Here is a 17,710-nt window from a genome sequence, read left to right as displayed (position 1 = left end):
ATATTTTGGTTTCAGTTAGTCCATCTTTGGCTGGAAGCGTTCATGTAATATCACTAGATAAAACAGATTCCTGTGTATTCGGCACATAATTTCATTCGCACACAAGTGTTTCCTATTTTACGGAATACAGGAATGCAGGGCTTGTTTCCTTTTGCTAGATGGCAGGCGGCAGCTATCACCATCAGAGTGCTTTGATTGGTAAGCTATAGCCAATTAGTACAGTACCAATCAACCTTGCTAACCAACCTGTGCGTGTCCCTGTCATGCATTTGTTAAGTCAAAAGCAAGACAAAGCTGCAACGGAGACAATGCAGTGCTGGGACCTAGATGTGATCTTTCATTTTTTTAAATAACAGACTCGGCTTCCAGCAACCCATCCCCCTACGTTTCTCCCCTCTCCTCTGTCCCCGTATCACTAACCTTCCATTGCATTCCATGCATTTTGGAGACAGCCCCCATACCCCCCCCCCCCCCCCCCCCCCCTCCCCAAATGACAATACGGCTGGCTGTACCTGAGACTGGTAGTTATGTAGCACCACCATGCAACCCGGCTGAATGCAGGGACGCAGCCAGCGCTATGCCCATGGCATTGTTAGAGCCCACTGATGCACCCAGAGGAGCATATGGGTGCCCATGCTTTGGTCACCGAAGCTTACCTTGCTTTGGCCGATCTGTCGTAACTCCATCCCGTCCCAGCCCCTAGATCTCCGAAGCCTGCAGCGGGATAATTCCTCTCCATGAAAGAAAGGACTGGATGAAGATGGACAGATAGTGAGGGGGAGGGGAGGGAGGAATGTCTTCTCCTCTCTGCGCTCGCTTCTGTTTATTTCTCCGCTTGACGAGCCTGTAGGCTGGTAGGAATGGAGGAAGGAGAGGGAGCGAGGTGGTGGGGGGGGGGGTCACAGCAGCCAGGAGCACCTCCTCCCTCCTCTCCTCTCCCCATATATTTCACTGTCTATTGTCTCCTGTGTTAAGCTGATGGGTCGTAGAACAGATGCTCCACGTTCTGTAGCAGTTTAATAAGCGAGGCTATATTCACACAGATCCAGCGCCGACAGCTGCTCCGCTGCTGCTCACACACACCACAGCACAGCTACATTCGGTCATTTTGTTCACAAGACGCCATTTTTAAGGAGAATGACTGGGCTGGCGTTCATTCTCTCCTTCCCTCCCTCACTCTCTCCAATACACACACTCTCTCTCTCACACGCACACAATTTGTCATGCACAACAGTGTAGTGTAGCATTGTGGAAGACAGTTGATATTGAGTCTGGTGAAAGAAGCTCTGTCTCTGTCTCCAGCTGTAGGCCTATTTTCTACTGTAACCTGCTGTGATACACAACAAACACACAAGTTGCAACATGTAAAAGAAGATGTGCTGACATCCTCAAGACTTCAGTTGTGTACACGTCTCTTCACTGGCATGACAAGTTAGAAGGGATGCAGAAAATGACTGGAGTCATTTGTAACTGTTGTGTAATTTATTATATAAAACATAGTTGGGTTTCTTGAAGAATCAATATTTCCATGAATTTAGTGCCTTTTGTTGCTCTGCTCAAAAATACCTTACAAGCACAACAGTTTGGTGTACAGTGCAACCACAGAAATGAACCACACCCTCAGCTTTACCCACTTTAAAGCATCACGTGTAGTGGACAGACAACTGGCCAGCCGATATGCAGATCAGTGGTGTCCATTGTGGGGTTGTGTCCTAACTTCACTTATAAATACAGTATATGAAAAAACATGGAATATTCCAAAGTTCACTCGAACCACCAGTGCCCATTAAGCATAATGAAGAGGCTCTGCCAGCCCTCTCATTCGTTGTCTCCAGGATCAGCGGGTTCTGATGGCGCACCCCTGTGGTCAAAGAGAGGAAGAATCTTTGTGAGTATCCTTATACACAGCAGCATGGTCCGTGACGGCCAAACAGTCGGTTTTGTTTTGGGTTTTTTCTTCCTAGAAACAGATTTCCCTCAGTCATGGAAAACCTGGGAAAGTCATGGATGTCATTTTCCAGGCCTGGGAAACTAGAATTGAAATCCTAAAAAATACTTAAAGTTTTGGAAAAGTCATGGAATTTTGTTGTGTGTAATGGCATTTATTGTTACAGTAATCTTCCATTAGGGTTGCAACATACCAGTATAAAGTGATATTAAAATTGACAGTTATCATACTGTGTAAATTTGCTCATCTACAATATTGGAAAAAAAATGCAACTGGACAGAAAATCTCAACTTTATTTTAGTTATTTTCAAAAGAAAGACTTTTTACACATACTTCTAATAAAAATTGTTTCAAGTTTCAAATATGGTAATAAAATGTGTGTTTAGCCAAAAATAACTCTTCTGTTATAATTTCTTTAGGGGTCATTTTGACTTATAATTCTGTGAAACCATGATATTTTCTGAGACTGTTGTCGTGCCGTGAAAATTTCATCCCCTTGCAACCCTATCCTTCATGGTAATCTTCTGTCAGTAATGTTGAAAGCCAAAGCCAGACTGACACAAGTGCTTGGAAAATTATTGTTTGAAGGACAATGTATTGACTGTGCCTGCAGTTTGAAGTATTTGAAGTGAATATGAGTATAACCAGCTCTTAGAGGCAGAAAAGGTTGCTGTTTATTTTTTTATTTTTTTACTTTGTATTTGTTCATTTTTCAGTTTAACACTGAACAGAAAACAATCAAACAACAATAATAAAAGAAAAAGAAAAAAATATAATATAGGCAGGGGCAATACTCTCTCTTTACAATCTTATGTATTAACTTATTTTTATCATGTCAGCTGGGAACACAACCCATAATTGGTCGTGTATGCCTTAGCCCCTCCCTTTTTGCAATATTCATAGAACCTTTGGCTCAAGCTATCAGACAAAATGAAGAGCTGAAAGGAATTAGTATAACAAAAGAGGACCACATAATAGGACTTCTGACGAATCCCCTTTTCCTTTAAAGGTAGTGACTGGAGGATTTTCCAGTTGCTGTTTGTAAACACACATTCAAATTTGGCCCCTCCTATCAGGCTCAACTCTCCCGGGTGTACGGAGCCCAGAGGTACGGAAGAAGGCTTCACGAAAGAGGTTCAGGCAAGGCTCTCGCTGGTGCACGCTCGGACACGCTCAGACACGCTCGGGCACGGCACCTGCGCTCTCTCATTGGCTGGGGAAATCTCCGCCCGGAAGCGGTCCGAGCTCACAAAAACATCAAAATACAGTTAAAGGGCAGGAGCTCTGCAAACAGAGTCACCACCACACGAGTAGAAGACCATAGGTGATGATTAAGCAGGATTTCATTTGTATATGTCTATATTTTGTTTTGTTTGAAAAAGCTCTCTTTACCCCATTATATTCTCTGCGCTTCTTCACTATATCGGTCGCATAATCATGGTCAAAATAGAGAGTTTTGGTGCCAAGCTGGATCTTTCCCTTTTTCCAAGCTTCTCTCAGTACTGTCTCCTTGGTTGTGAACTCCTGGAAGTTTATAATAATAGGCCTGAGAGGGGCTTCGGGTCAGGGTTTGCTTGCCAGGGAATGATGAGCCCGCTGTATTTTCAGATTCAAGTCCTGTGGTGGTGACAACTCACTTCTCAGGAGTTTCTCAACAAACTGTGGTACCAAGTTTCCTTCCTCTCCCTCTGCCACTCCAAAGATGCATATATTGTTTCTTCTGGACCACAACTCAAGCTCAGTTAGTTTCTGCTGCAGGACTCTTTGCTGCTCCAGGCAGGTGCAGAGTGCTTCGGTCACCTCCGCCACCCACCCCTCCACCTGCTCCGCACGGGTCTCCGCTTCTCCAACTCAGTCAGTCAGACTTTGCATCTCCGTGGCAAGATTGTTGAGTTTGCCGTTGATTTCTTGTCTCAAGTTGTTCATTTCTTGTCTTAGGTGTTCATTGTCCCCCTTGAGATCAGTTTTTAGCTCCTTTATCGCCTTAATTACATCTTCAGGGTTAACGCTCGTTCCGGGGCTCCCGTGGCCTTCAGCGGCTACACTATGGGTGCTAGATAGATTTGCTTTGGTGTTGCCAGCTTTCGCCACCAAGGCATTTTTATCTTGAGGTCTCAGCATTTTTTTTTTCTTTAGTGTTTCTTTTCCCATTCATCTACCCCTTTTACTAATAACAGTCAAGTTGTCGAGTTTTTTGGTGGGTGAGTTGCGATTAACCTGGGAGCGTGATTTTACCATGCGTCTAACTACTCCATCAGCAAACCGGAAGTCCCGCTGCCTAATTTTTTAATATTTAATTATAAAGTAATTAAAGGGCACTATACTGTTTTGTTAGTGGAATACGTTTTGGATGGCCATGGAAATTTTATTATGGATCCTTGAAAAATCATGGGAAATTCTGTCCATGAAAATATGTGGGAGCCCTGTAGAGGGTTAGATAATATATGAAACAGAAAATGCATCTCAAAAACCACAGAATACAACAGACACATGAAAACAGAAAATACTGGCTGGGCAAGTACTGTTAATAAGTACTGTTTATCAAGAGGAGGAGTTAAGAAAAGTTTTCTGGTCATAATTTTGTTTTTTATGCAACTGCTTTTTAGCTTACTTAAGTGGTCGTTTAACTAATTTTGGTATCCTGAATTACCTTGGCCCTGCCTTTTTTAAATGGTTTTCTGGCTTTGCTACTCTGAGTCAACCTCTTACCTTTATTTCAGTTTTGCAACATTGTGAAAGGCTGTTCAATTGCTTCCATAACATCCTGTTCAACTAAGCAACAAAAGAAGTTGTTCATATGTTTGCATCCTGATCCAGGTGGTTTGCTAGGTCAACTGTCCCTGTTCTGCAGGGTTACTTAGTATTTAAAACCAAATTGATTTTAAAATCTCAAAGGGGAACACCACCAAAATTAAGAATTCCAATTTGTTTCTTTCATGGCCTTGGAAATTTCAATTAGTATTAGTGAACAAGAGCTACTCTCTCTCAAAGCCAGAAAACAGAGAAGGAAGTCTAAAACTTGTGATGTCATGGGGTCTGGAGCTGCTTCATAGACAATGAATGGGACTCACAGAATGTTTGTTCTCTTTTTTATAACCAAATGAGCATTACTCTATTGTAGTGTGCCCAATGTGCCCATATACTCAGAGCAATTCCTTGGGTGCTCTCAGTGGCCCTCTTTTATCAATCTAATGTACAAGCCATTGCAGATTCAAGGGCAGAAATCATCTATAACAGGGTTTGCACATGATTCATGAAAGGTTCTTATTTTGCTGATCACAGCGCAGGAATGATCGGCCGTTGATAAATGTGGCAGCTGAAAACAATTATCATTTAAATATCCCAACCCCGTATATTCTGGATTCAGAGGCCTCACCCCAAAGGTTAACAACACGGAAAGGCAAGAGGAGTAACTTCTCTGAGCTGGAAATTAAAACGCTGACATCACAGGTCCAAATTAACCAGCTGGTTTTATTTTACAGCCTGGAAAGAAAGTCAGAAAAACACAGTATGGAAAGAAATCAATGCTGTGGTCAACAGCATTGCAGTGGACAATCAAATCTCAGCTGAGGTTGGAATATTTAATATGCACATTCACAATATGTAGAGACCTAAAGCCTACATATATAAATAATAATATTTATGTTATTGATATTATTCTAATAGCCTATTCATATAAAAGCTTATAACTGACCCAGACTGAGGAGCGCATGGCCGCACGTGGTGGGTCTGCTTCCATTTCGTGCATAACAGGTGGCAGAGGAGACAGCACATTTTCATGATATTAGAGAAAATGGAATTATTGTGTTAGTCCAACTAAAGCCAGACTTTTAATATGCATGTAAACATGTTACTCTGATATCGTACTAAATGGAGAGTCAGACTAACACACCCAGATAATGGGGTTGGGAGTCAAATTACTCCTGCACGTATACAGTCAATGGGACCCAAACTGGCCAAGGTGTTCTGCACATGCTCCACAGTTTCCGCCCTGGGCTTTGACCCAAAAGTTGAATAGCATTAAATGCATACAACATGAAGAAATCTACATCCAGAGCCTTACATTTTTGGACAGACAAAATGTACAAAGCTGTAAAGTTGTCCAACATGGTACCAGTTTGCTCCTAGCTAACCGTAGCTAACTTGTTTGTGTAATGTTTGGTCTGTGACATAATAGGTCAATACTAAGAAGCTGAAAGGGGGCATATCGCCACCTATAGTAGTGGAGTCAGACATACTTTGGTCAATGAAAGGATTCCCCTCCCATGCTAATGTATTGGGTGGTCCAATTAAATGGGCTAGCCGAGCTGTAACTAAAGCTCGATTTAACTGTGCATGTAAACGTACTGACAGACGCCCCACCTGCGTCCACCAAGGCTACCAGTATTTAAATAATTACACTGTTGCAGTTTTTTTTTTAATTTATTATTATTTAGTTATGGTGTTTTAATGATACTTGATCTACACATTCATGGTTGGTCAGTATTTAAATACAAAAAAAGTTTCAGATATATATGAGCTGAGCACCTGTTGTGTTCAGCCTGCGTTTAGCCTGGAGTCAATCAGTTGGGAGCTGTGATAGAGAACGTGTGCCGATGTGGTGAATTTATATATATTTAAGTGAATAGTATGTGTCTGCAAATACTTAGATTATGGTCTAACAAAAATTCTCCAACTCAGCCAGATTTACTGCTGCAAGTGCAGTTCCACTGACTCAAAATTGCATACATGAGCTGAGACCTGATTCGACGACGATTTGATTTTAGTCTCCGCTCACTTCCATGTTGAAAAATGCTTGCATGGAAAAGGCCGTATGCACAATTTTCTGTCATACATTCATTTCATACATAAGGGCCAGTGTCAGCTAGAACATCTTTCACCATTCATTGTCTATAGAGCAACTTCAGACTTTATACCCTATGACATCAGACATAAAACTTTTAGTGGTCTAGTTTTTGGATTTGGAAGAGAGTTGTTCATGTTCACTAAAATTTTTGGACTGCCTTAGACTGTAGGAATAACATGTATGCATTTTGAAAATGGGTGAAGTTCCCCTTTAATTTGGTTGGCTCTTGGAGCATCAGACACTAGCCTGGATCCATGTAATGTGCCTGTGCAAACTGTAGCACCTACTTACCCTGAATAAGGTGGTGGCGGGGCATCGTGTTGCCCACTGTGGTTCAGAGCCTCATTGTAGCTGGGTAGACCTGGGGCAATGATACCAGACAGGGGCACCATCTCTGGGGCTGGACGTCCGTCTACTGGCATCCTCGCTGGAACCCTGGACCAGCACACAGCACAGCACACAGAAACCAAACTCAGTGGAGTTAGACAAGCCAGTTAAGTTACTGTAAAACCAGTCAGGGCTAAAGCAGGCATGATTGTGCCTCAGTACCTCTGCTGGCAAATATGTTTGATATCCTATTTTTATAGATCATGTTGTGTTTGAGTCGAGATTTACACAGATGATGGTGCTAGAGAAAATGTCAGGATCAGGATTTGTAAGACTCACAGGACTACAGGTCAGAAAAGCATTTGTTGTGTGGGCTATTATTACACTGCTATCACCCAGATAGTAATAATACATTTTAGTTGTAGAGCGCTTTTCAAGGTACTCAAAGATGCTTTACATTGGTTAAAAACTATCACAAAATAGACTACAATAAAATACACACAACATCATTCGCATATTAAAAGACGCTTTGAAAAGATGTGTTTTGAATAGTGATTTGAAGTGGGAGAGGTCAGTGCAGTCTCGAATGTGTTTGGGGAGTGAGTTCCAGAGGGAGGGGGCAGCTATGGAGCAGGCTCTGTCACCCCAGGTTCAGTGCTGGGTCCTGAGTGGTGGAGTCAGGAGGCTGGCATCAGAGGAGCAGAGGCTGCGGGATGGGCGTGTGGCGGTGGAGCAGGTCAGTGAGGTAGGAGGGGGCCTGGATATGGAGGACTTTATAAGTGAGAAGAAGGACTTTGCATTGGATGTGTTGTGGGACAGGAAGCCAGTGGAGGTTCTGATCACTGTTGGGATTGAGTTTGACTCAATGTTTCTGTCTGAGGTTCATTAACATTGTTAAAATGTTTATGTTGTGAGCTGAAATGATCACCAGTAATTAAGTTTATCTTTTTACCTGTAGCCAGGCATTCTTTACAGAGTTAAAGAATTTTTATTTTGCGATGCACATAAAGACATTGAATGAATTCATGAATGTATGACTACAGAATGTTGAATAGGTTGCATAGATGATTTTTTTTTTCAAAATCTGTTTATTGATTTTCTCATTTTAAATGACAAACATACAAAACACTCATAACAACATCCCCACATACATATCTGCAGATTCATAGTTTGTTCGTGCACTAATCATATGTTAAAGTTAGGATTACATGTTTCCCAAGCATATCAGCTGACATGAAACCCGTTTCTCCTAACTTTGAAGACTTACATAGGAAAGGTAAAGAAAACCAACAATATCTGTGTCTCATAAGCAGTCACATTATGTAAATGAAGGGATAAAATAAATCAAAAAAAGTGTCTAAATAAGTAATGGATGAAACCTTAACTTTTTAGTTGGTAAAATTTGAAGGGTAGTTTCACAACTGCAGAGAACAGATCCAGAGCACTAAAGAGAAGAGGAAAATAAAGAGAAAGAAAAAGATAAAATACAGGTGGAAGTACAATTATCCCATTTCCCATATAAGAGCAGCAGAGTCAAATTGTTGTACTCTTAGGTATAGTGTAAAAGAAAAAAGGCACTGAAAATAAACAACAATTAACTGTCATCTGATCTTTGTTCACGGGAATCATTGGGCAGATTGTCCATAAAATGCAAAAAGGGTGTCCACATGACATTAAATTCTTCAGCTTTACCTTTTAGAATGTATGTTAATTTTTATAAAGCTAGATGTGAAGACACCTCTTTAAACCACTGAGTGGGATCAGGACTCTGAACATCTTTCCACTTTAAGGCTATTACTCTCTTGATTTGTAACAAACAAAAATCAATGAGCTTTCTTTTCTTTGCATTAGCCACAAAGTTCTTAGGATATATATATGAAATAGACATAGTTTAGGTTCAACAGGAATTATACATTCTGTTAATCTTGAAATCAGGCAAAGGGTATCTTTCCAAAATGTCTGGAGCTTCTGACATTCCCATATTCAATGAAACAAAGTGCCTCTTTCTATGTTACACTTAAAACAATTGTCTGGAATGTTGGGATTGAAGTTATTTAGTTTAACGGGAGTAATGTAGGTTCCAAAGAGCCATTTGTATTGTAATAATCTGCCTCTTGTGTTAATACTCTGGGTTTGGGCCAAAAGACAGGCTTTCTCCCATTCCTCTGTGGATATATCTAGCTGTAGATCATTCCTCCAAGAGGATAAATAAGAATGTGAGTTTTCCCTTGAACCATCTAAAAGCATGTTATATAGCTTTGATAATTGACCCCTGTCCTGTAAATGGTTAACTGTAAATTGCTCAATTAGTGATAATGGCGGTTTCACATAAGTTTTACTTTGAGCGTGTATGAAGCTTCTCATTTGTAAGTATTTAAAGAAATGTTTCCTGGGAAGGTTATACTTATCCACCAGCTATTGAAATGACATTAGAGTGTGATCAATAAATAAATCCTTAATTTTACTTATCCCCAAATCTATCCACTGTTTGAAACCTGCATCTTGCCTCCCAGGTTTAAAACTATCATTTCCCCAGATAGGAGTGAAGCATGATAGTTTAACGTTTTCATTCAAAAAGGTGTGGGCTTCATACCAAATAGATATGGTGTTTCTTAGAAAAGGGTTGCGTGTTTGCTTCCAGAACGTTTTCCTTTGTGCTGAATACATATAAGAACAAAGTGGAAGTTCTGTTAAACTATTCTCCATCTCCACCCAGACTGGAACATCTCCGTTCAGAAAATAGAACATGGCAGCCCGAAGTTGAGCAGCCCAGTCAGTAAAGCTTCATATTGGGCAGTCTAAGCCCTCCCCTGTCAGATGGTAGGTAAAGGAGGAAAAGACGCAATCTAGGAGGAAAGAAAGAGGCTGGAAGAGGAAGAGGGATTGATTGAAAAAGATACAGGAACTTGGGTAATATTGAGATCTTTATGATATTAATTCGTCCAATCATGGAAATCGTAAATGAACTCCATCTTTCAAGCATGTCCTCTACCCCTTTAACCAGCGGGTCATAATTGGCAGACAAAATGTTATCAATCTCTGGAGTTATTTTAATTCCCAAATAAGTAAACCCCTCTGTAGCTTTGGCAAATTGATCTTGAATCAGTGGTTGTTCCCTCTCCTCTTTATTCAGCATTAATAAAGCACTTTTAGAGTTGTTACTTTTATATCCGAAGATTCCAAATTCAAATAGAATTTGGTTTACTGCTACAAGTGAGGTGTCTAGGCTTGTTAAAAATAAAACAATGTCATCCGCAAAAAGAGCTAAACGATGTTCCCTTCTCCCAATTGTAATCCCTGTAATTTCAGCTGATTGCCGTATAGCCATAGCTAAAGGTTCGATGGCAAGTACAAATAATAATGGAGACATGGGACAACCTTGCCGTGTGGATCTACATAATCTAAAGGGTGTCGAGTACTGATTATTAGTTAAAATTTCTGCCATCGGTTCTGTATATAGTAATCTTATCCATTCTAAGTATTTTTCTCCGAATCGAAATCGTTTCAAAATGTCGAAAAGATAACCCCATTCAATCCCATCAAATGCCTTTTCGGCATCTAATGACAGGATTGCATGCCCTTTAGTATTTTGTTTTGCAAATAGAATATTCAAAAGCCTGCGGGTGTTGTGAAAGGCTTGTATTTAGGACAAAACTATTTTGGTCATTATTGATTATACTTGGAAGAAGAGTTTCTATTCTTTTTGCCAGAGCTTTACATAGAATTTTGGTGTCACACGACATTAGGGATATGGGACGATAAGATGTTCTTTCTGAGGGCGACTTGATCGGCTTTAACAACAGGGAAATCGTTGAAGCTCTCAATGTTGGAGGTAGAATTCCTTTTTCATAGGATTCGTTAAACACCTCCAGAAGATGTGGGAGCAGCTTGGCTGAGAATTTCTTATATATCTCTATAGGTAGACCATCAGGTCCAGGGGCCCGCCCACTGTTCATGCCCATCAAAGCTCGTAATAACTCCTAAATGGATCATTTTTTTTCAAGATTTAGTTTTGCCTCTTATGGTTGGAAAATTAAGCCTATCCAAAAATCTGTTTTGGTCATCTAATCCATGTGGGCACTCAGATTTATAGAGATTTTTATAACAATTTGCAACGGATGTATTTATTTCATCTGGATCATTTAACTGTTTTCCATCTTCAGATGTTATCATATTGATAGCTCTCTTTGTTTGTAACTTTTTTATCCTCCATGCCAATAACTTTCCCACCTTTTCTCCCTGATCATAATATGACCGTTTTAACCACAATAGATTTGAGGCTATCTTGCTCGTAGTTAGTTCACTATAGTGTTGTCTAATGTTGTGTTTCTAATTCCTTTACTTTCTGTTCAATGGTATTCAGTTGCTCATGATATTTTTTGGATTTATATTTAGTGTAGCTTATTATTTCACCTCTTAAAAATGCTTTAAAAGCTTCCCATTTTATTGATGCACTGGTTTGATTAGTATTTATGGAGAAATATTCATCTATTTTCTGGTCGAGAAATTTCACAAAGTCAGGGTACTGGAGCCATTTAAATTGAAAACGAAATCTGGGTGGAGAGGAGAATACCCTAGGTAGTTGTATAGTCACTGAGATTGGGGCATGGTCCGAAAGTAATATGCCATCATACCAGCACTTCTCAATTTTTGATAGTAGCGTGTTCGAGATCAGTAGATAATCTATCCTCGAGTATGTTTTGTATGTGCTCGAGAAGCATGAGTACTCTGTTTTATCATGGTTAAGACACCTCCAAGTATCTATAAGATTTAGTTCAGCCATAAATTTCTTGATAATTTTCCGTGTCTGTTGATGAGATACATCAATACCTGTCAAGCGATCCATTGTCGGATCCAAAACACAATTGAAATCACCGCCAATTATGTAATGACCTGGATATGATGATAAGGATAGAAATAGATTTTGATAAAAGGCTGGGTCATCTTTGTTTGGTGCATATATACTTATTAAGCTGATTAGAATAGAATTTATGGTCCCATTGAGTATGATATACCTTCCTGCCAGATCTATGAATTTGCTTTTCAAACGAAAGGGAACTGATTTATGGATCGGTATCATCACACCTCTGGAATGGGAATTGAAGCAAGCAGCATGAATCTAACCTGGCCATCTTTTTTGGATCCTACCCATGTCTTTTTTAGTTAGGTGAGTGAAAATTATATTGGATTTCATTTGCTTAATTCTACTCAATACCTGTTTCAGCTTAACTAATTTGTTAAGACCTCTCATATTCCACCTGGAAATCTTCAAATCTATTCTGTTAGCCATGAGATTTGTAGTTTTTAATTTATGAGGTGACTATGAACATTCTGATCACTTTGATCAATTTCCTTCCATCTTTCCCTTTTTGTGAACTACAAAGCAGTGAAGAAAAAGAAAAAAAGACATAATATTCACATAATAAGCCGAGATAACCTTAAACATGAGAACACCATGCACTTCCCCAAACGAAGCATATGTAAAAAAAAAACCCACAGTTAAGGTGAACTCCGGTTATACAGAACGTTTGATCCTCTCCAGAAGGAACAACGTGATGTGAACACTGACCCATAATATAACAGGCCCACTAAATTGAAGACAAATAACCACACACTCGATTCAGCAGTAACATAACGAAGAATATGTTAAGGGGTGAAGTTGTACACTCATTCCCCACGTATTACAGTAACACTTGAGCACACACGCACGCACTCACACACTCACCCATGCACACACAGAATAAAGGAAGGAAAAAGCCCCCAATAAAGAGAAAAATATATATGCATATATCTATAAGAATATACATATAAAAAGATGTATGCAGGCTATATACATAGCAGTCTCCCTTCCCCTCTTCAAATACAAACAGAAACTTCACTGGAGTCAGCAACATATGGGGTGCCATTTGTAAAGTGGCTCACGCTGAAAATAACATCAACATTTTGCCACATTTAGCTTCAAACAATGTTTAAAAAAGTGTTGTGAATTTTTTAACGTCACCTTTTACCACATTTACAGCAATATTTGTTAACTTAGAAATATATTAAATAGTTAAATCTAAATATTAAATGTGGCACCTAAATGTTAAATGTTAAATCTAAATATTAAATCTAAATCTAAATGTTAAATCTAAATCTAAATCTAAATGCTAAATCTAAATTTAAATGTTAAATCTAAATGCTAAATCTAAATCTAAATATTAAATCTAAATGTTAAATCTAAATGATAAATCTAAATGTTAAATCTAAATATTAAATTTAAATCTAAATGTTAAATCTAAATGTTCTGGGTTAAACTAAATATTTAGCTAATATGCAAATTCATACTGCCGGTCACCGGAAGTACCAAAATAAAAGCTCGAGATGGTCAGACTGTGTTTATAGAATCAAGTAACGAATTAAAACCAACTTATCGGGGGAAATGAACACTTGAACATACATTAGCGTGATAATAGCTACCTAAAATAACAAGAAACATGTTTGGAGAAATTTTATTTGACGTGTACTTTGAGTTGTTAGTGTCCCTTCGGAGGGACTAACAACCTAAGCTAAGCTAACAACTGTTAGCTGTTAGCCCCGTTAGCGGTGTCTGTAATGACTCATTAACTCTTAAACAGTCCGTGAAAAAAATATTTTTTCCAGCGGATGTCTTAGTTACAACATGATTGAGCTAGCAAAGTAGTTTTGTGTTGCCATGTGTGGTATTTATTCAGTTTTGGGTAATCACGATGTCTAGAAAGCATCAGTGGCTGCAGCAGCAGCAGCAGCAAAGCTAACGTCAGGACGTCATCTGTTAAAAGCCTCCCGTTGTCAGATACGACATGAAACTACTCCAGTTAGCTCAATCATGTTGTAACTAAGACATCTGCTGGAAAAAAATATTTTTTTCACGGACCGTTTAGAGTTAATGAGTCATTACAGACACCGCTAACGGGGCTAACAGCTAACGGTTAGCCCTACTAATCTACGATAACCATGTTATTAATTTCAGAATGTGATAGTAATGTTTGTTCAATCATTGTGTTTATATACTTTACAAACACCAGATTAGTCTAAACGGTGATATAGTGACGTGAAAAATGTGAGATATTCATATATATATGTAGCTAAACTCTGCTGGTTTTCTACCCGGGAGTATTTGTAAACAACAAGGCGATTCCCTCCGAAGAGACACTAACAACTCAAAGTACACATCAAATAAAATTTCTCCAAACATGTTTCTTGTTATTTTAGGTAGTTATTATCACACTAATGTATGTTCAAGTGTCCATTTCCCCCAATAAATTGGTTTTAATTCGTTATTTGATTCTATAAACACAGTCTGACCATCTCAAGCTTTTATTTTGGTACTTCCGGTGACCGGCAGTGTGAATTTGCATATTAGCTAAATATTTAGTTTCACCCAGAACATTTAGATTTAACATTTAACATTTAGATTTAGATTTAGCATTTAGATTTAGATTTAGCATTTAGATTTAGATTTAATATTTAGATTTAACATTTAGATTTATATTTATATTTAGCATTTAGATTTAACATTTAGATTTAACATTTAGATTTAGATTTAGATTTAATATTTAGATTTAGATTTAGCATTTAACATTTAGGTGCCACATTTAATATTTAGATTTAACTATTTAATATATTTCTAAGTTAACAAATATTGCTGTAAATGTGGTAAAAGGTGACGTTAAAAAATTCACAACACTTTTTTAAACATTGTTTGAAGCTAAATGTGGCAAAATGTTAATGTTATTTTCAGCGTGAGCCACTTTACAAATGGCACCCCATAGCAACATGCGTTCTCTTTACATCGTTAATAACTCCGTGAGATAATGAAATAAAATTAAATTTGGAGGCATCTATCAGTCTATTTGTAAAATAAAAATAAAAACAAAATAGTGCTTCTGTTAATGACACAAAAGTAACTCTATTAAACATGTTAATGATCAACATACCTTTATGTACGTGCAAGATGAAGCGCGGTGGATAAAGGGGTATGAAAAGAAAAAGAAAAAAAATGTAGGAGACCGGGGGGGAAAAGAAAAATCGAATGACTTATTATGTCTTCAGCTCTGAAGACAAGGGTCACTTGTACCAGCGTTGAGAATGCATCATTCCTGGATGGTTTTTAGTATCCGAATCAGGACTGACATGAAGATCCAGCGCTTGCCATCTCCCTCAGCTCTCAGGACAGGGGGACCCCCGCGCCGGCGACTGCATCCCTCGTAGGTATTCCTCTGCTTCAGGAACCGTTTTGAAGATCAGACGTTTGCTCTCATGTGTAATCACCAAGTGGGCAGGGTAGAGCATCCCGTAGCATATATCCATGGCTGTAAACCGGGCCTTGACTCCGTCAAATTGCCGCTGACGCTGGCAGGTCTCGGATGACAAGTCAGGGAAAAAAACGAGACGGTGATTTTCGTGTCGCACTTCTCCCAACCTCCTGGCTGCTCTCAGGGTCTTCATGCAGCCCTCCTTGGGTTTACGTGGCCGACACGATGGGCTCTCTCAATAACAGGTGCTTGAGTGAGAGTGTCGCCCAAAGTCTTAGGAAGCCACTCTTCCAGGAAGGCGCACATGTCCGTACCCTCAGTTTTGTCAGGGAGTCCAACCAGCCTCACATTAGAACGTCTTGCCCGGTCTTCTTGGTCCTGAACTTTGTTGCTCAACATCTCGATCGTTTCTTCCAGGCATTCAGCCTTCTGCTGGAGAGTTGTTACGTCATCCTCCGCTTGTGAAATTCTCCCCTCTGTTTCTTCAATTCTCCTGGCATGGGATTCAATATCTACCTTGATCCCGTTAATTGCTTCCATCACATCTGCAGATTGTTTGGTGATGTCCTGCTTTAAAGAACGAATCTCACTCAGGATGTCACTGTTCGTGGGCATGCCAACTCCCGCTATCCCCTCGCTTGCGTTATCCATGCTGCTAGCATCATACATGGAGGAGTTAGCCTCTACATTAGCTGCATCATTTCGCATCCCTGTGGATGTTTGCTGACCTGTTTTACAACTTTTAGGTGGCATCGTTTCCAATTAAGTTTTACAAGGCTGCAGATAGTCGTCTGTCGAGCTGTCAGTAGAGTTTCAGGTATATTCCAGAAAGTTAGTGGTCCCTGGTTTTCCACAGAATTATCAATTATGTTTAAGAAAAGGGACAAAGCCTGGACTCTAGCAAGGCGTACTGGTGAAGCAGCACATTGGCTAACTTTTAGACAACTCAGAAATAAATGCACATTCTCCTTGAGAAAAGCAAAAGCTAATTATCACATAGAATTAATCTCCAATTCCTTTGCAGATCCATCAAAATTTTGGAAAGCAGTAAATATGAACAAAAACAAATCCTCTACATCCATTCCTTCTTCTGTTACATTTAATGACTGTTTCATAAATGATCCATCAGAGATCTGCCTTCAACACACACTTTGTTGCTGCTCGAAATCAGTTTGACATGGTTTACTCAGGTTACTCTCTTAACACTTACTGTACCTGCATACACATTTTTGTGTTTTTGCATTGATTTTCACACATAATTTTGACTGTGTTCATGCATATGAGCTGATACTTTGAAAGGCTTTGTATTTTTTGGTCAATTTTTTAATTTCACTTCAGTTATTATAAAAGATCAATAACGCAGTGTATAATCACAGCCATCACTTTGTGTACCATTTACACATTTTTGTGTCCATTCATTGAAACCACCATTTTTTTATCCCTTAAAAAAATACATGAAAAAAGTGATTTTTATTTTGATTTTTTTGCTGTGCAATGTAGTCTTGCTTGCCAGACCAATAAGCCTGGGAGGAAGGAAATCTGAAAAAAATACCTAAAAATACCACTAGTTGGCACCATTGATATGTTAGAGCGTAGAACCATCCAAAATATGCATTATAGTTATTCCCACAATCAGGACTGTAAACATCAAACATCAAAGATTCTCACATCTCTCTCTCTCTCCCACGCGTGCACACACACACACACACACACACACACATTCAAGTACTCAAAATTTTGCGCATCAAAGTTGTAGCGGCAGTCACTCAAGTTAGAAAAAACGTCATGGATCAAACACGCAGCAGTGCGGGAAAAGTAGTTTGTTTACATTCGTAGATTTACAGAGTATGTGTAGCTTGGGAAGCCTGTCATTTCTTTCCTGTGACCTGGCAAAATGACACGCAGATAATTTAAGCCTTGTTCACGTTACACGACTGGGCGACCAATCTTGAGTCGTGGAGATCTTTTCAGTGTTCATACCTGGCGACGTGTGTTTCTGTCATCTGGAGTCTCGGCCACGACGTTACGATTAGTGTGTGCACACCACAAGATTTCACTACTGAGCCCTCACCGACAGAGCCCCAGATAACGCAATGACGTCACCAAACTATATTTTGTCATGCGTGACCAAAACAGGATATTATGAGGTTCTCCGGCCCAACTTGTCAACATGGATGTCCGACAGCTTGGAGCTCTGCAGGTCATTTGTGCCCTGATCTGCGTTGAGAAGAAACAGGAAAAGAAGAAAATGATCTGGGTGAAGGAATGCACGCGGACTGCACGGGTTGTCAACTCTGCAGAGAGTTGGAGGTG

The 17,710-nt window shown here is 39.4% G+C and overlaps 2 protein-coding genes across 3 annotated transcripts in view; both read right to left on the bottom strand.

The window, feature by feature from the left end:
• prr12b (proline rich 12b) overlaps positions 1-1,150 on the bottom strand; it is a 104,356-nt gene extending 103,206 nt beyond the window's left edge. The window contains exon 1 of the mRNA XM_078161418.1: positions 657-1,150. Coding sequence (XP_078017544.1) covers positions 657-739 — 83 coding nt within the window. The 5' untranslated portion in view covers positions 740-1,150. The remainder of the gene's footprint in view (positions 1-656) is intronic.
• Positions 1,151-1,460: 310 nt separating this feature from the next.
• prrg2 (proline rich Gla (G-carboxyglutamic acid) 2) overlaps positions 1,461-17,710 on the bottom strand; it is a 32,805-nt gene continuing 16,555 nt past the window's right edge. For both annotated transcript variants that reach the window (XM_078161419.1, XM_078161420.1), the window contains exons 6-7: positions 7,086-7,229; positions 1,461-1,861 (exon numbers count right to left, since the gene is read on the bottom strand). In XM_078161419.1, the coding sequence (XP_078017545.1) occupies positions 1,819-1,861; positions 7,086-7,229 (187 nt within the window). In that variant the 3' untranslated portion in view covers positions 1,461-1,818. The remainder of the gene's footprint in view (positions 1,862-7,085; positions 7,230-17,710) is intronic.

The sequence above is a fragment of the Epinephelus lanceolatus genome, chromosome 18 (assembly GCF_041903045.1).
Source record: "Epinephelus lanceolatus isolate andai-2023 chromosome 18, ASM4190304v1, whole genome shotgun sequence".
NCBI lineage: Eukaryota > Metazoa > Chordata > Actinopteri > Perciformes > Serranidae > Epinephelus > Epinephelus lanceolatus.
The sequence above is the reverse complement of the archived record's forward strand: the minus strand, read 5'-3'. Positions and strand labels throughout refer to the sequence as shown.